This window comes from Dysidea avara, chromosome 1 (assembly GCF_963678975.1).
Source record: "Dysidea avara chromosome 1, odDysAvar1.4, whole genome shotgun sequence".
Taxonomy (NCBI): Eukaryota; Metazoa; Porifera; class Demospongiae; order Dictyoceratida; family Dysideidae; genus Dysidea; species Dysidea avara.
The window spans coordinates 63779940-63799581 of record NC_089272.1 but is presented as its reverse complement, the minus strand read 5'-3'; the positions used below and the strand labels follow the sequence as shown (position 1 = coordinate 63799581).

The window sequence follows — 19642 nt, the reverse complement described above, 5'->3', positions numbered from 1 at the left end:
TGAATACGGCATTAGTCCACTGCACCAGCTGTTAATATATAAATAACTCCATGCATACACTTCAGTGATGTTTGCAGAATATACCCTCCTTGCGGTCTGCCAAAATATTTGCTCCTCACACACTGCACAAAATTCTTCAAGTTTTAATTCAGCTGGCTCTTTCCTGTTACCAGTATCTTCCTGCTTGCTTTATTTATACACTGACTTATGACTTGAAAGACCGGCCCAGACTGCTTTCTAAAGTCTAAATAGTTCCCTTCCGTATGGATGAACATCACTGATACAGCTCATCCCACAATAATACTTCGTTACTAATGACAACCAACAAAAACCCACAATCGATCCGTTAATTCTTTTTATCTTATGTTTAATTACCCACTGGAGATGCCACTGCTAACTTATAAGGGAAGTTTCAGCAATGGTAAGTTGCAAGCTTCAATTTGAGAAAGCGTTCCGTTCCGTGGTTTAGTCCATCATTCCGTTCCGTTCCGTTCCGTTCCGTTCCGTAGAATAGTCCCCACCTAATTGTTGGGCAAGTTGACTACTACATAACTCGTACACGTCTGTATAATTCCCAGCCCTTCGCCAGTGAAACTGTGACATTCATTTCAGTGTTCAGTTAGCATCAGTGCATACATCACCGCTTTCACGACACTTCATAGACCTTCATGCAAACCACCCACAATTAGGCCCCTATTTGGTGATTATTAGTTTCTCATCCACCGCCCGCATCCTTCTTACAGAAAATTGCATTGTCTTTGCAACTACCGGCCATGCGCGGTTTGAGCATGCGCGTGTTTTGAATAATAAAATTCGTGCAATACAGGGTTTTGGTATTTGCTAACTAGTACTACCATTCCTGGTATACTTGCCGTAAAAGTGTGTATAATTCCGGTTATGCAATGATTTAACTGACGCGGAATTGAACGGCACCCGGTATTGCGCACGTTTTATTATTCAAAACACGTAGTCTCGTGCCCAGACCGCTTTTTTTTCTTTTTGTGTGGGGGCGGAGAAAAAAAGGGTCTGGTGGATCTCCAATACATTTTTTGTGCAGCCGGACCTACAACTTTTGGGGATCGTTGATTAGTGGTGATGAATAGCAAAGGCTTGTTAACGAAGCGACAATAGGAAACACGGCGCGTGTTTGCTTGGCAAGGCTGCATCCTTGGGTACGCGCGCCGTATTTACTATTGTCGCTTCGTTAACAAGCCTTTGCTATTCATCACAACTAATCAATGATCCCCAAAAGTTTTAGATCCGGCTGCACAAAAAATGTATTGGAGATCCACCAGACCCTTTTTTTCTCCGCCCCCACACAAAAAGAAAAAAAGCGGTCTGAGCACGAGACTACAAAACACGCGCATGCTCAAACCGCGCATGGCCGGTTGTTGCAAAGACAATGCAATTTTCTGTAAGCTACCGCATGGTAAGCCATTATTTACTCTGCGCATGCTCAGAAGAACACGTGATACCACACTGTTATAATTTTTGTTGATGAACGCTACAATTCGCTATATATCACCAGGAGAACTGTTAGCAAATTGCTGCAGTGCCAGTTGCAATCGTGCTCTATCGACTTCATCAAAGCAGGCTTTCAGTTGACTGTCGAAAAACAGTTGGCGATCACGAAAAGTAGAATCAGCTGGTAAAGGAAAGAAAGAAAGACAATTTGGACAAGGTCTGTACATCAGTGTGTTAATATTATAAAATAATGGCATAATGGTAATACCCTCCCGCCCGCATCATAATAATTAGTAAGGCTGGATGAGAAACTAATAATCACCGAATAGGGGCCTTATTATAGTTATAGAAACTCTTACAACACAACGATAGTATGGATATACTGTAGTTTCTATTTATAGAAACTCTTTACAACACAATGATAGCATGGATATACTGTAGTTTCTATTTATAGAAACTCTTTACAACACAACAATAGTATGGATATACTACAGTTATTTATATTACACTGATTCCATAAAATTGAAAAATGACCCCATATAACCATTTCCATGATTTGTCCATTGATCGTAGACTCATCTGGCAACAGTTACACATATCCACCCTGCATATACAGAAAGGGATACAGTATGGTAACATAGCAAATTAAAACGTGTAGCTAATAGTCATACTAACATGTCAACAAACACTTCCACTCTATGGCTACATACAACCAACTACTACTACATATCTACTGTTAGATTAGACTATTGCGTACTATCACAAGTCTCCAAGTAATCTGTCTTTTAAACTGCAAGTGAAACATCTTTATAATGGACACTGGAATGGGACCAAGAATTTTATGGAGCTAGATATATAGGACCAAATCACTTCATCCTTATTATGGAGGTGTTGTCTATTATGCTTTAATTCAGCTGGAGTTTACTAAGACTAGCTTTACTGTATACTAATACATCCACAAACAAATGCGTGAGCATGCCAAAGTCATACCAACCTGTACTCCAGTGGAGTCTCTTGGAGAATGCCAAGCCAACCAGAACATGTCTTCAATAAGTTTTCTTCTTCCAAGCAGGTGAGTTGTTTAACAACAGGTGCAATAAACATGATAGCTGATTTTTGTACCTTGCTGCCTTAAATGTCTCCTTCACACACCCTGTAAGAATTGTATACCATACTACCAGTATTCAACATCTATGTACGTATAGTGTGACTGTGTGTAGAAATGTGTCTGCATAATATATTGTTAATATTGTTATATATTCAAGCTAAGTACTGTATGTGTCAGGTCCAGTTCTTCAAATCCAGTACCCTGCTATTGTCCCAACACAGTATGTGTTACTGACCCACACAACACAACCACACACGTACACCACCAACTTTCAAACTATACTCACCACATGTTGTACTCGGACTTCAACCAGCATACCAACTTCTTTACCGAAGTTCTTAGTTTGCATAATCCTTGCATTTTTTATTTTTTATTTTGCTATAGGGAGCCTTTGGTGACACAGTGGCTGAGATTAAAGGCATGGATTCAGTGGCGTAGCTACCATTGAGGCAACCGAGGCAGCTGCCTCGGTAAAAAATCAGCAACTCAGGCTGAGCAGGCCTGAGTTTTTAGTGGCACCCTGAATTTTCTACTCAAACGTTACTACTACAGCATTCAATACTGTATCACACATAATAGAATCTATATGGATGTAGCAGCGTAGCAGGGCCGGAGCCCACGATGGCAAGGTCCTGCAATGGCTGGACCACTTTTCAGCTACTTGAATTTGTATAAAAAAGATCGAGATACTCTAATAGAGCAGTCATCGTAATAATATTATATTATTCTAATAGAGCATTAGTACAGATTATAGCCATGCATGTACTCTTCTCATTACACTGCTTGGTCTAATCATGTTAAAATGTCTTTAAATTACTTTTCAAAAGTTCAAGTGAGTCAACTGCATGGCATTGCATTGAGTTACTGAATTGATCGTATCATGCATTAGCAGTTACAATCAAAAAAATGTGACCGGATTTGTGAAAAGGTACCTTTTCCACACATTTTACATATCAGCAAATAAAATGTTATAGCTGTTGACTTCCTATACTGATTAAGTTGCTCTTTGCATCAAAATGTAGTCAGACACTGTAGCTACACTCATGGAAATTTCAGGGCCCATAAGCAGTGGAAAGGGGGGGGGGGTACCACGCCGAAGTTATCCTTCTTGGTGGTTCTGAAAACCGCGATAAAGATCGAGATACTCTAATAAAGCAGTCACAGTATTAGGGCAGTCTGTAGCGAGCTATGTAAGGATTTTTATGTAATTTATCAGCTGTGAATGCGTAGCTGGTGAGGTGGGCAGCTATTGTCAGCTGGTTGCGACCTTTTTTTTTTTTTTTTTTGGTCTCACCATACCAAACCAGAGACTAAGTCTGGGTCAGCCAAGCCCCCCCTCATATCAGCTACTTCCTCCGCCCCTGTAATTCAGGCAATAATATGTTATGATTAAAAAGTTATGAAGTTGTAAAGTTAAAAAAATGGGTCAAACTTTGTGAGGTACCTTTTCGCAAATCCAGTCACAAATAGCTTCCACATGCCATTTTAAAGCATATATTTTCAAAAAAGTTCTTGAGGGAGCATGCCCTCATACTCCCAACATGAAAGAGATAATTTGAGTTAAATATGAGCCGATCAATAACATTATAGCGTGCATGACTATGACCTCTATTGCAGTCCATGGATAGCCTGATCATTCAAAATATCTCTGGAGTAATTAAGTCAGGTTTTTGTGTTGAGTTAGTCTATATAATAATTGAAGCATGGTACACTGTAACCATTAACTAAAGCTGGAGCATTCAGTACTTTTGACATGTAGAAAAAACACTCTGAAACAGTTTTTTTCCCATCCAACCATAGAGTCAACCTGCAAATGCTGTGCCACCCAAACTTGAAAGTATTTGTGAATCAGTTGAGTCATAAGTATAAACTTTGCCTCGGTAAAATTTTTTTCCTGGCTACGCCACTGGGATTAATTGGTGTTGAATATGGTGAAGCCACTATTGGAACAGAGGTCAGGTGTTGATGGCCAGCCTGAGATTGGATCACACAAGCCTGAGATTGGATCATACAACCGGGTTTTTGTTACCTATACACAGGAGCTTATAAGCACTAAAGGCGCAAGGAGATTCAAAATTACCTTATATGGAGCACCCTAATAGTGTTGAAACTTCACCAACCACACAGGTTACCCTTAATGCATACTTAAAGGGCTTCTGTAGTTATTACACTTATTAAACAAATTCACTAGTAGCTATGCATGCAATGTGAAAGAGCAGCACTAGTTGTGGATCAACAGTTGTAGCCTGTTTGCTAGGTTAGCAACATTTCTCCTCTTGTTGCTGTCTCACACAATATAATTCCATCGCTATCTCCCTAGTTATCAATACATGAACTGTTGCATTGTAAGTGCTTCTTACTAATTGTTTATGTACCCAAGCCACCAGCAGGTGGCCTGTGGATTTGTGATGTTCCAAATAAGGCAATGTTGCACTGTAGATCTTCTGTATGGTTCAATCCATTAGTTTCACGCTCCTTGTGCCTTCAACACTTAAAAACTCCTGGTAAACAGCAGTGCCCTTTACCCTTGCATAATGAACCTCAGACTCCATGCACCAGAATTACACATACATTTATATCTAGTGAGAGCAATTAGAATTGTTCACCAAAATTGACCAAATTCATCACTCTTGTCAGTTTCTGCTTCTTCAGTAGCGTGGGTCCGATCTTCCTGAAGCTGGCAGTACTGAGAAGTCTCCTGGGGTTTAGAGGGTTCTGGGAATGTCACAAAGTTCCATAATGTAGGTTCTTTGGGCTGATCAGAATGTAGCAGGTAGGGAAGAGACAGCAGGCTAAATAGTGTGCATACAACATGAGCAATTTATAACACAGTAAAGTGTGTATCCTTTGTAGTAACATAGCCATATTTATTCATTCAGCATACTGAGTAATCAAATATCACTGGCTTCAAGAAGGGTAGCACCAATTACTTGATGACCAATTTAGGAATATGTTGGTTGACTTGTTTTGTGGTTCTCACCTACATTGTTGACATAATAATTTTCGTTGCTAGGAGATACATAAACTAGGAGGGACTAATAGTTATAGCACAATAGTAAACAAGTAGCAAACTTGCAAACACGTCAGTGATTGTTGCAATTTTCAGTATATATCCTCAGTGGGTGACCAAATTTATTTTCTGTGATGGCCATTAATAACTTATTTCATCTTTCAGCCAAACAATATTATCACATAAGGTTGGTCATGTGTCATACTGCTGTAATCAAAAATTACACCACAGATACGGGCTGGGGGTGGGGAAAGGTTGGAGATGGTGGGAGAATTGATCATTTAATCCCCCCCCCCAACACACTGGGGATTTCTTTGCTAACGAAATTCACTCAGGCAGCAAAGGCGTGTGCCTTTTGTTTTTAGGAATTACTGTCTCTGAAGCTAGCTACTACGTACATACTACAATCCACTTGACCAAATTCATTGCTAGACCAATACCACATGACTGCAAATCTTCTCCTTGCCTCAGTATCCCGGGGTTTGCAAGTCGAGACTTGGTCAGGGTTAGGCCACTCCAAATGAGACTGTAGTTTCCCGTCCTGACTTTTTCAATATCTGGTGCGGGCGGGAGGGTTATTCCCATTAGTCATTATTAAAATATGTGACTGCTCTATTAGAGTATCTCAATCTTGAAGCCACAAAATCAGCTTCTTTGCTAAATAGCAGCCTCTAGAAATACTCTTTCTTGGTTTTAACTGTTATTAGGTATAAAATGAAAGGTTTTATCAAAAATTTTTCCAAATAGCTAGCACCACGTGATTATTGGAGAAATAATGGCAATAATGACATGCAATGCAGGTGCTTCAACATGACACGGGCAGAAACTACTTTCTCATTTAGAGTGGCGTTAGCATTGCCAGTATGTCCCCAGTAGGTGGGGAATTGTAATTTTCAGTAATGTAAATACCCATCTTCTCCCACCTCAGCCCATATCGGTGGTAGTCGGGGATTACATTGATATACATATAGATATTTTTAGAGATAGATGTTTTTAACTCCTTACAATCGGCTAAAGCTGTTCTTTCTTGCAGGAGACATTGCAATACATACATACAACTACAAAAACAAACAGCTAGCTACAAACAGGACAACACATACACAAAATAATTATTATAAAACGATATACAAGAGTCTTAGACTGTATTTTCCATCCTATAGAATATTTGGCACCACTGTGAGGTATCAATGTTGGGTGCTTGAAGGATTCTCTTGAGGAAAAACCTGTTATAGCTGTTTTCTAAGGCAACTTGTTGCTACGTTTTACAGTCCGCGGTCAGTGACCCACACAGAACAAGGCTGCGAGGCAGGTCCGCCCACAGGGGGGGGGCAACTGGGGCATTTTGCCCCGGGCCCCAGCCTGAAAGGGGCCCCAGGAGGCCCCATGAAGGGCACCCTGAATACCTGTTTAAAAGATCGATATACTCTAATAGAGCAGTCACAGTATTCTTCAGAGGAGCAGTGTAGCAAGCTTATAGATAAGGAGATGTGGTTGGTGATGGGTAGCTATTGTCATTGTCAGCAGGTTGTGACCTTTTTTTTTTTTTTTTTTTTGGTCTTCAACTTACAACTTGGGTGAAGGGCCCCACTTTAACTCTTTGCCCTGGGCCCCTTAATTTCTCTGGGCGGCCCTGCTGCGAGGTTCTAATAATAATAATAATAATTAACTTTACAGTGTACATATACCTACATACATACAAGTTGCAGATGTTGGTATGATAGAATTGGGACATATGACAGCACACTGATGGTCCACTGACATCCTGTGTCAGTGGCCGGAAGCTAAATTGTAGAGTGATTAGCTACAAAGTTTACTTACTAGTCTAAGATTACTTAAAAGGGGGGGAAATTAACAGTTAAAGGGAGTTGAAGTTAGGTTGGTGAGGGATCTTTGAACACTTTAAGCATGGACATAGAAATGAAAAAGAGCAGGTGTTGTTGGAGGTGAAATTGGCAGTGAAATGATTCCACAGATAATCTAAAAGTTTGGCCGTTCTGTTCTATGCCTGATTATAGTCTCGCGTGGCCAGACCGCTTTTTCTTTGTCACGGCGCTTATCGATTAGAGATTATAAGCGCCTACTCCGAAATAGGGTCTGGTCCAGAATCAATACGTAAACTCGTTTTCACACCCCAAGCAAGAGCTCAGGGTGTTTAATCAACATTCGTCATAAAACGTATACTTCCTTTTAAATTTCAAGCCACGTACGCACTGGAAATGCCATGAACGATAGCCGGTGGAGTTGATGAGAGACACTGAGGCTGTTTTTTTTTTTTTTTTTTTGAAGATATAAAGAAAATAAGATTAGAACATACAAATAAACAGTTAAACAATTAAATCAAAAACTGAGTCTCTGATTGCACCAAGGCCACAGGAGAACTTTTGATGTAACGACCTTGTGAAGATCGTGCTCCTCTAATGCATTGGATTGCTGAACGCAGTAAACAAAATGACAATCTACATCTAGTACTGCGGCATAAGGGTCATTCCATTTGTCAGACAATAAACTCGCCAATCGCTTGTAAAAAACACTGGCTTCATGGCCCATTCCCCCGGAAGCAGAGAACACTAGAGGGGTAAAAGAACTGTGTTCCACTTCACGGATTCGCAACTCATAAGCTCGATCTCTTCTTTGTTATTTCGTGTTTCCTGTAACATGACTGAAGGGTGGTTCCATTGTTGGATGGTGCAAATGGGTTAAAAACTCTGACGTCCGTATAACATTTTTCATAACGACCACCCCAAAATCCATTCATGGCAATGTCCAAGCGTGCGCCATCCTGAGTGTTGGCAGTCTTCTGTTGAAATCTTTCATCACTTAGAGGCTGCAGATGAGGCTCAACCTCCACAACATGGTACACTTCAGATAACAATTCAGCTGTGATATCCCTCACTTCGTTGTGGCGTATTGAAGGGAATCCACCCTTTGTACAAGATAGGGCATGATCAACAGAAAGTTGGTACCACACGCACAGTGGGAAGGTGTACGAGAGGGCATCCAGCCATACCTCTAAGCAAGGGCATCTTGAAAGGCAGTCTTGTGTAGGGAGAAACCATGTTCCTGCACAGGTAGGGCAGTAAGCCAGCTAGAAGCACCCTTTTCCTGTGCTAAAGTAACAGCCCTCTGAAGAGTGGGAGTAAGCTTAGAGAACAGTTCCTTAGAAAGAGTGGACAAATTGATAGTCTTGGATTGTTTAATTTCAAGCTTACGGGAGTACAGACTACAACGAGTATCGGCAGTATAGCCAAAATTCTGTGATAAAATGAGTGATTGTAAGGGTGCTGTGACATACATTGAAGCAGAAAACTCAATAGATGATAAAGAATCAGGTGCAACAATGCCTAGACCACCAAATCTAGTTGGAAGGGCAAAGAGTGAATGTTGAAGAGCACCAGGAGGGTCAAGGGCAGTCAAGGCTGGAATAAACTTTGTCAATAAGGCTTTCTCGAGTGACTGGAAACTAGAAGATGTATCAGGGACTGTACATGTTACATACAGCCAACGGCTAAATAGTCCATGAGTAAAACATGTATAAGCAGCATGAGGTTGGGAGATAGCGATGAAGGAGAGTGTATTAACTTCAGAAACCCACTGGCTAATCTTATCAAAAGTAAATCTTTCCACATACTCAGAGGTGCCAACTGGGGCACCAAGGTGAGGCCTGCCATCAGATGTAACATTTACAGCTGTGTCATGAAACAATTCCTTACCAACAGAGCAAAACTGAGTCTTAGTAACAAGCCATGTCTTCTTTGCATTAGGGAAGTAACCAAAGCTAGGGCCCAGTGAGGAAACTTGGTCCCACCACATACGAAGAGCAGAAATTTTACCACAGGCAGCAGCATCATCTGCATACCACACCTGAGTGACAGGTACAGTGAGTTTCTTAATTAAAGGTACAGTGGCTAGAGCATAAAATGGCATTCCAAGTGGGTCACCTTGAGTTGTCCCTTCCTCAGAGTAGAGAACATCACCATCAACAAAGAGGCAAGCAGGGTGTCGGTAAGTAGGCTGGTTTTCTACGATTAGCACATATTTATCGAATCACGTATTGTGGTTGTTGGTGGTATTAAGTATTCATCGAATTACATTTAGTAGATGCTGGTAGTATCTCTATTAACTATATTTTTTTGGCAGGTGGTCAGGTTGTTTAATCACGTGATCAGGTGCACGTGATCCCCTCTCAACGCAGGTCGGTGACAAGCACGTAGCTGCTATTGCGTTTTCGAGCCTTTGTTGTAATCTGTATGGCTCGATGTAGGATTTTTGGCCCCTGCAGCTAACTCGAGCCTATCTGGACCGGGGGTCCGCCACTTTCTCGAAGGGCGTACGAGATTTCGAAATCACAGTGATTTCTCTGAAATCAATGATTTCTCTGAAATCAATGATTTCATTAGTGATTTCATGATTTCAATTGTGATTTCGTGATTTCAATTTTGATTTCGTGATTTCCGTGATTTCACCATTGTTGACTCTCATGGAGCTAGAACAGGTCCAGAAGCTTCGTCATCAGTAAACTGGATGGTAAAAGTTATATCTTCACTAGAGCAAAGATGCTGGGGCCAAAGCCGTCTGGCTGAGATGATTCCAGGCACCAGTAGCGGTGATGGTTTGTGGTTGCGGTCGTACGGTAGTGCTGATGATTAACAGGCAAGCTAACAGTGTAAAGAGGCTGTCTAAAATGAATAGAAGCCGTCCCAGAACTTCGTGCATAAGTTATATTCTAACAAGGGTAAAAAAAATAATAGGCGTGGATCAAGGAATGCCGCACTGGCCTAGTTATAGCTAGCCGCCGGCATTTTTACGAGGCAATCCACGACTTATCTGCAGCCTATCAATACCATTATCCTCTTAGCCACACAATGTTCAACTAGACACCACTACCCTTACCACTTCATCCAGGTACTTAGCTACATGAACCGGCATTCCTTCTTTCCAAGAGCTGTCCGGGATCGACTGGAATAATTTGCCAACTTCAGTGATTGAGTCAGAAAGCATGCATTATCAAAAAGCTACTACATACTTGTGCTGTAAAGTAAAAATGGTATAGGCAATGTTAGGCATTGTCGAGTATCGTCTTTACCGGTAGATATAATAAAGCAGTACTGTTGTTATCTTGTGTATTTTTTCCTTGGAGCATTACTCACGTCCCCTTGGCACATCGGCATGCCCAGCAATAATAATAATAAAAGTAGCTGATGGTGATACATGTGATTAATTAAGTATATTGGAATTGGTTACTATTACATGGTTGCGTGTCATCAGTGGGTCCACATGATTTCAGTTACACTTTTATCACTGAGTTATGATGAATTTAAAACAGTATCTTTGGTAGGAGATAGACTTGGACTCAATCAGTAATGATTAGGTAATGAAAAAGGTGTAAAATTATTTACAAAAATAGATAACAAACAAGTACACAGAAAAGTTAAGCACAAAAGAATACAAAGACTAGCAAATTACAAACTACCACACTAATTACAATAAAATAAACTACTTACAAGCTACACCTACTTAACTACATTATAAAACCTAAACAAAATCTATAATGTCCTCCGAGCAAAGAGCATAGTGTCTGAGGACCATTTTGGCATTGTATTTCCATAAAGTCACTGATTAGGTAATTGTTCTCCGTAAAATTTGTGTGCTATACACTGTTAGCTCCAATGCATCCTGCATTATCAGTTCTTCAAATAATATAATGCAAACCAATATGATGCATTGCCAGCAATGAACATACCTGCAAAATTTAGCAGAACTTATAAACCTTATCTGATCAATATGTGATGTATTTAATCTGCATGAAGCTGACTTAGCTATATGCAGAAAGATAGCTACTTGTATATATTACCTATACCAGTTTTATAATACACAATAGATTAAATCACACCTGAAAGTTGACATAAACAATATCTCTGCTAACATCAGTAACGTGCACATCCCTTCCTTCACAATGGTATTGAAAACTGGAATGGCTCTCTGATAACAACCCTGATCTCATTTCATATTGACTAACAACCACAGTGGCAGGAAACACCTAAGTACACAGTCAACTGATCTGGATACATCCATGGTCTTCATTGTGTATGCCAGGATTGTTTTATATGAAATGTTTGCTTGCGAGTTATGTAAATATGTTTAGTGGGTCAGCTGAACAAGCAGAATCATATTATGTGAGCTAATCTTTGAAAAGTTACACCTAGTAGCTAGTTACTAACCAGTACTGACATACATATTTTCTAGACAAGCTGCATAATTATTTGTCCTGAAGCTAATGCTGGGAACTACTTTCTTTGCAAAAGTGTGCTTATAGTTTGCAGCCCTTCTAAATGGTTTACCCGTTTCATCATTAACCCATGCAGTCACTATGATGTACCGTCACTTGTGGCTGCGAGTAGAGCCTAAATTGCTAGTTAAAACTGAATAAGATTCCGAGATGGATTCTCAGATCACTCGTGTGGCTCCAGCATAGATTTTGCGCCTCTAAAATCTATGGCTCCAGTGATGGAAGCTTTTGACCATTAGTGGACTCAGCTTGGGCTGTAAAATTCTAAAGATTGGCAGCCGAACCAGTGCCAGATCAAGTGATTCGGGCCTTAAATCACTTCTGTTATGTTCCAATTAATAATATCGCGTAATTCAATGCGTCCGTAATTTACGGAAATATACGGAGTTTTACGATTTTCATTTTCAAAAAGTGTGATTTCTGATTTCTTTTGAGTGTGTGATTTCATGATTTCAAATGTGATTTTATGACGAAGCGTACGAGATTTCAAGAGTGTCGGACCCCTCGATCTGGACGAGAGTTCCATAGCCCAAAGAAAGCCCATAATGGGGTAGCAGGGGGTTCTAAGTGGCTAGTTGGAGTAGTTTAAACCTTGTCAAAAATGATCATCATGTTTGAGCTTGGTTTTCCTATCGCCCAGATGAGGTCTTGTCCCGAGTCGCCTTTGATAGGCACTGTTAAGCGTTAGCGGCACGTGTGTCTGCCTATTCATGGCTACCTGGCCACCTCTATGTAAACCGTGCCAGCAGCGCAGTTTAGGAGCTGCAAATTGCTATTGGTTGTTGATACTGGCCGGTATAGAAAGGAATATATTTCAAAACGTTAAGTGAGTGATGTTGTATCAGTGTCATGCCCTGGTCTGGCGAGCAATCCACTGTCAGCGGACTACCCCAGCTTCATCAATACTTAGCTGCTTGACACTACAGCCTTTGTTTGATTGAAGTTTTACGGTCATAGTTATGACTTATGCTAAGACTGCTTGCTATAGGTGTGTCACCAGCGTGGTGCAAAGTTGGCAGTATCAGTAGCCGTAGCTATAGCTTGTTATTAATCTATAATGTACGTGTGTATGCAAGTGCGTTTTAGTGGCTGCATGGCCTGTTGGATTTTTGCACTGTAGTCATGTGATGATCTAGCTGATGTGCAGTTGCGCTCTGTCCCCAGCTCGCAGTGAAGTCATAGTGAGTAATATTGACTCACCTATTTGTGCACTCTTGACACAATCATAATTGACGTGTCCCCCGTATCCGGAGAATTGAGGCACAGCCCAGTCTGATGTGTCTATGTGTCACTAATCTGATATTGCTTAGGGCAATCTCACATCTCTATTTATAGTGTAGGTATGTGTGTTAACCATGCCTGGTGTGATTTCAATAAACTAGTGCATGATACCGCTGGCATGTGGTAATGATCAACTACCTTAGTACAACTTTGTCTTGTTGCCTGAAGTAGTGCTACTAGATCTAGACTCACTCGGTTGTTTGTTCAGTGGTCACCATAGCTGTTATAGTGTGCTGCTTATCTGTCACATCCTGACTAGCTGGATATAGAATATTCTAGTCTGTTTTTTTTTTGATTGCTAGGAGTTCTAGTCAAGGTGTTCCCAGCAAGTGAGCTGTACTAGTCGCAGCTGGTCATCTTGATTATTGGTTATTGATTTAGCCGATATTTGTGTACTGTACATGTGCTACTGAACATCGCTGCCACATCTAGCTACAGCAAATAATATAGTCTGGTGCTAACGCTCAAGTTGATGACTGACTACACTGTGCTGGTCACTTAGCAGGTATAGTCATATGCTCTCGGTGTAACTGAAGTGTGCTTAAACTGTGGCCACAGCTGCTGCAAGTCCTGCCATTTAGTGGTAGTGATCAGCTGATGTGTCACTGTACCATGCTACAAATGTAGCTGTCCTGTCATTCAGTTAAGTGCAGTAACTGATATGCTACTGTATAGGAAACTGAGTAGCCATTTTGTTTACTGCCATCGATGTTGTCATGTACATATCTGTAGTGAACTGTGCTATACCACTGTATAACTGTCAAACGACACTGTCAGCCTGCGGGTGCTATCGTTATAGCTGAAGCAGGAACTAGGCGCTATTCACTACAGATATGGAACTACAGATATGTATCGTTATAGCTTGAGCGGAACTACAGATATGTATCGTTATAGCTTGAGCGGAACTACAGATATGTATCGTTATAGCTGAAGCAGGAACTAGGCGCTATTCTATATCCAGCTAGTAGTGAATAGCGCCTAGTTCCTAGGAACTAGGCGCTATTCACTACACCTAGTTCCTAGGAACTAGGAACTAGGTGCTATCGTTATAGCTGAAGCAGGAAAAGATTTTATCAGTGGATTAAATCTTTTCTAACAAATCGTCATCAACAAGTAATCATAGATGGCTCAATTTCTTCTCCAATTCCAGTTACTTCCGGAGTTCCACAAGGCACAGTCCTAGGTCCCATACTGTTTTCAATATACATAAATGATCTACCAGAAGTCATCAAACACTCCACAATAAGACTATTTGCTGATGACTGCATATTATACAGACAAATTAAATGTACAGAAGATGCTATTTTACTCCAAAGCGACATTAACTCCTTTATGGAATGGGCCTCGATATGGCAAATGAAACTCAACGTAGATAAATGTCACAGCATGAGTGTAACCCTAAGTAAGCTTTATATTATCTCAAGAACCTATTACATGGATAACTCTCCCTTGTCCCAAGTTGACAGTTGCAAGTACTTAGGTGTCATCATCCAATCAGACCTAAAATGGAACATGCATGTCAACTACATAACAGCTAAAGCCAACAAAACATTGGGATTTCTCAAACGTAATATCTCATGTGCCTCAATCCATGCTAAGAAATTAGCATACACCGTATTTATTCGTTCCCAACTCGAATATGCTGCAACAGTGTGGGCACCCTGGCAGTCTACCTTAATATCCCGGTTAGAGCAGATACAACGAAGAGCAGCCCGGTTTGTGACCAATACATACACACGTGACCCTACTGTTAGCGTAACTAACCTTATGGACCAGCTGGACTGGGAATCACTTGAAAGCAGACGATTAAAATTAAGATTATCCATGATGTACAAAATTATCCACAATGAAATTGATATCCCATTTGATTTGTATACTAACTTTGCAACATATTCCAGTACAAGAAATTATCATCCTTTTAACCTCCTATCATTGCAAGCATCAAAGACCTCATATCAGTCCTCATTTTTTCCAGCAACAATTTCACTTTGGAATGATTTACCTAACCTAGCTAAAGACTCTAATTCACTTGAAGTATTTAAATCTATAATTAAATTATAATTTACTTATTGTATTGAATTATTATTATTATTTTTTTTTTGTGATTTGTCTGTACATTTTTCTTCATTTCTGAAGTTGTACAGTATAGGTAAATAAATAAATAAATAGGCCTTTATGATCAGTGTGGGTGAAGAGGAGTCTTTAGAGCACATGGTTGGACATGCCATAGATAACATATACCTTACCCGGGATTGGAAACCGGACACACTTCAATACAAAAATCGCGAGCCGTCAGCATTGTAATAATTAACACTTTCGCTTTGATATGTAAGGTTCACCTCGCCGACGGAAGAAAGGAAAGAACGGGTAGATAAGCTACTAGTTGTGAACATGAAGAGGATTTACCGTGGTGGTAAGAACAATACTGTTGTATTACTTGCATACAATCGTCAAAATTTTGAACAAATAGCGTTTGACGCGGTTTATGCAAAAAATGGCTTTTTAGTCGTACCCTCGACTTTTGGGGTTCGTAGAGCAGTGTGGGAGCGATATATTTCGATGTAAACTACACTGTTTGAAAGCTGAGACATTAGCGGACAAAATCATGCAACTTAAAACCCTTAGTTTTACCGTTTATGCCATCAAATTGCAGCGCAACTGCGAAACAAGCGATTTTGAGGTATTAAGTTTTGAGGCCTACAGGTCATTTTCTAAAGGCTACTAACTTTCTTTCTTAAGTATTTCCTGTAATTCATATGTATACAAACAAAATAGGATAGTTTTAAGGCTGCTGACTTGTACTGATGTAGGCGAAATCCTTGAATCTTCAAGTGAATGCAAGTATTTCCTTTTCAGAACTGTTGCTTTATTATTATGCATATAGCTATAGTTTGCACTGGATTTTTTTACAGATGAATGATAGGAGAGGTCACAGAAAGCTTAGACTTCATAGTAACAAACACTGGCAGCCTAAACCTAAGAGGCTACCAGTTTCAATTCCTTTGAGAGATATGTCAGTGCTGAAGGTGTCTCTGCCACTGTCATTTCAAGTGTCTCTGCCTTTGTGCTCATTTGTTGATGCACCAGTCAGGTCTTTGGATATTTTGCACAGTAGACTGAAACAGTGTAATGGCATTCCTTCAGGTATAGTGACACAGTGTGTGCAGATGCTTAGCTAAATCGTTCCTTTTACAGGGTGGATTGATACAATCCAAAATGCAGAATTGAGAATATTCCAACTGGGTTATTTTGAGTCTGGCACTGAGGTTTTAAGATCGTTAGCCATTAAGGAAGACTTCTCATGGATTGTGAATTATAAAAGAGAAACTCTGAAGCCCTCATCTGCTCTTTTGAAAGACATTCCGACATCTCTTAATTCAGGTATTGGTTGGATTGCTGTACGATATTAAACATGCAATGGAAATTTTATGTTTACTGTAGTTTCACATGTATCAAACTTTATCAACATTCTACGTACAAGCAAGGTTTGCGAAGGCAACTGTGATGATGCATTCTTGAAGCTCCCAAACATTCAGAATGGCGAACTCAAAGATAATTCAAGTAAGCTGTCCTTTCTGCATACATTTAACTGTATGTAAAGTCAATAGAGCATGACAAGTTTTATGTGTGCATACCTTTGTTGTGTTCACGATACTTTGATGTGAATAACTTTTGTAGGAACCAGCACTGTGGCAGCACTGGACACCGCAAGGACTGGTAGCTTATCCATCTATCATGTTGAGTGTGATATATTGATGAACAGTACAGAAGAGTCCAGGCTGTGCATATGTTGTAAGAAATACAAGAAAACACTATCAGCTATGCTGTCACGTCGTCGAAAAGATCAGAAGACTCATCCCAGCAGTCATACAACTTATGCGAATTTGAGTGCGTCTGAAAAAGATGAGCGCTTGAGAAATCTACACCAGGAGAGCAAAAAAGCAAAGCTTCGTGTTTGTCGATTACAAGAGAAGATTTCAACTGCAGCTACCCAAGACGGTGTAACCTTAAATGTTGATCTGCATGATGATATGAAGGCTATGATGGATGCAACCACAAAGCAAGTACATTCTATGTATCCAGAAGGATCTTTTCAACGCCTTTTTTGGGACCAACAGCAAACAGCATGCTCTATAAAGGACTCTCGGTCAATGAAGTGGCACCCACTAGTCTTTAAGTGGAGCTTGTATCTCAGACATTTATCTGGAAAATCATATGAACTACTGCGGAAAACAGGGTGCATCAAACTGCCTTCACAAAGAACACTGCGTGATTACACCCACTATACATCAACTACCATCGGCTTCTCTGCAGAAACAGATTGAGAGCTTTACGACATTGCTTTTTTGAGTAACGAGCTTAACAGATATGTCTTCTTAGTCATGGATGAAGTTCATATCAAGACTGACCTTGTATATGATAAACACCAGGGTTCTTTAATCGGCTTTGTCAATCTAGGCAACACTAACAATAGACTGCTTGAATTTGAGAATGCTTTAGGTGAGACACAACATGAACAACAACTCGCAAGTTCAATGTTGGTGCTAATGGTGAGAGGCATTTTTCAGAAGTTGAACTACCCATATGCGCAGTTTGCTTGTAACAACCTCAGTGGAGAGTTGATGTTTGACCCTGTGTGGGAGGCAATATCAAGGCTTGAGAGAATGGGCTTCCGTGTTTTAGGAATTACGTGTGATGGTGCATCACCAAATCGTCGATTGTGGAAACTCCACAATGCCAAAGATGAAATGGTCTACAAAGTACCCAACCCTTTTGCACGAGAGGGACCACGTGACTTGCATTTCATATCTGATCCTCCTCATTTGCTAAAAACAATTAGAAATAGCTGGAACAGTAACAAACGAAAATTATGGGTAAGTTGATAGCTATAGCTACAATGAGAGTACGTTATTTTTCCTTTTACATTTAGTGCAATGGTAAAGAAATATCATGGGGGCACTTAGAACAACTTTACCTTGATGATACAGGAGGACCACAAGCAGTACCCCAACAAGGAGGAGTTATTAGACAAGTGAAAAAGCTGAGGTACGAGCATGTTTATTTAACGACGTTTTCGAAGATGAGAGTGGATTTAGCTGCACAAGTAAGTTCACAAGAATGTGATTAGCATGCTGTATAATGCATTATACATGTGTAGGCTCTTAGTGAGACAGTGGCTAAGTCGCTTGAAGAGAATTATGGTGAAGAAGTACAGGAAACAGTCAAGTTTGTTAAAATGATTGATAAGTTTTTTGATTGCTTCAACGTATCCAATGCTGTTACTGGATACCACAGCAGGGAATCATTCAAAGATCCCTACACTTCTAAAAAGGATTTTCGTTTGCAAGTATGTTATTGGTATTATTATAATGTATGCATTGGGGTGTGACATTGTTTGTAGACAGTAGACCATTTTAGAGAACTACTTAGTAGATGTTGTACTTTATTGTTTGCTTATGCACTGCAGTGGCTTGAAGAAGAATTTTTGCCTTACTTGGAGAACTGGGAGAAAAGTGTCTATGAAAGGGAAGGATTTTCTCCAAAACAAAAGGAAATGATGTTAATGCCTAGGGAAACTCGTCTTGGCATCACTGTCACAGGTCTTGCATGCAGTAATAATATATTATTTTAATTATCAATTAATCTTTTTTAGTTAAATCATTTGTGGAACTGGTTAAATACATATTCACCATACCAGGAGTTAAAATCTTCTTGAGTGAGAGGCTTTGTCAAGATCCTCTTGAAAATTACTTTGGCTGCCAAAGGCAACGTGGAGGGAGACATGAAAACCCAAATGTCAATGATTTTTGTAAGAATAGTCAGGCACTGAAAGTAATCAATTCTGTTTGTGGAAGCATTTCAAAAGGAAATTGCCGTGGCAAGAAGCAGTCTATAGATATAGAGTAGGAGAGCAGGCCACTTAAGAAACGGTGCAAGGCTAAATGTAGGGACAAATCTTATTCTAAGCTTATAAAGCCACCAAGAGTGTTCAAAAGCAAATTGAAGTTACTGGCAGCCAAAAAGGTTAAAAAAAAGTCATTTGCTCCAAGAAAAGTATTGTTTACAGCTTCAAAATATTTGGATATTCCTGTACAGAAAGTTGTTACTGTTGATATGCCTGCCAGTTCAAGCGATAACCCTAACAGTAATGATGTGCCAGCACCAGTACTTAATGAAAAAGCAACATCAGATGTGACAGAAGCCTCCCATGAATCTTGCTCGAATGATCAGGTGAAAAGTCATAAGCATCAGCAAACTTCTGCAGAAGTAGACATTGTTGAAATGGATGAAAAGGATACACTTGCTGGCAGTCACGATAGAAATGATGTGACAGAAATGGACATATCATTTGAGCAGAAGGCCCATTCTACTGATGATGATATGATTAGTGAGGCACTAGGACCAGGACCTGCGGAGGAAGAATTATCAAGGTGTTGTACCATTACTTTAACACGTCATGACTTCTGGACTTTAAAAGATACCGGATAGTTAA

At 40.1% G+C, this 19642-nt stretch overlaps 1 protein-coding gene and 1 long non-coding RNA gene across 2 annotated transcripts; one reads left to right on the top strand and one right to left on the bottom strand.

Annotated features, from left to right (window-relative positions):
• Nucleotides 1–1439: 1439 nt before the first annotated feature.
• On the bottom strand, nucleotides 1440–6882 carry LOC136251614 (uncharacterized). The gene is made up of 3 exons (XR_010699130.1): nucleotides 5179–6882; nucleotides 2459–2617; nucleotides 1440–2068 (listed from the first exon to the last, which is right to left on the bottom strand). It is a non-coding gene; the product is annotated as an uncharacterized lncRNA (long non-coding RNA).
• Nucleotides 6883–15478: 8596 nt separating this feature from the next.
• On the top strand, nucleotides 15479–17474 carry LOC136240789 (uncharacterized). Its single transcript, XM_066031838.1, has 5 exons — nucleotides 15479–15562; nucleotides 16062–16293; nucleotides 16345–16530; nucleotides 16591–16710; nucleotides 16828–17474. Exons 2-5 carry the CDS (start codon nucleotides 16062–16064, stop codon nucleotides 17472–17474), a joined length of 1185 nt encoding a protein of 394 aa, XP_065887910.1. The 5' UTR covers nucleotides 15479–15562.
• Nucleotides 17475–19642: the final 2168 nt, after the last annotated feature.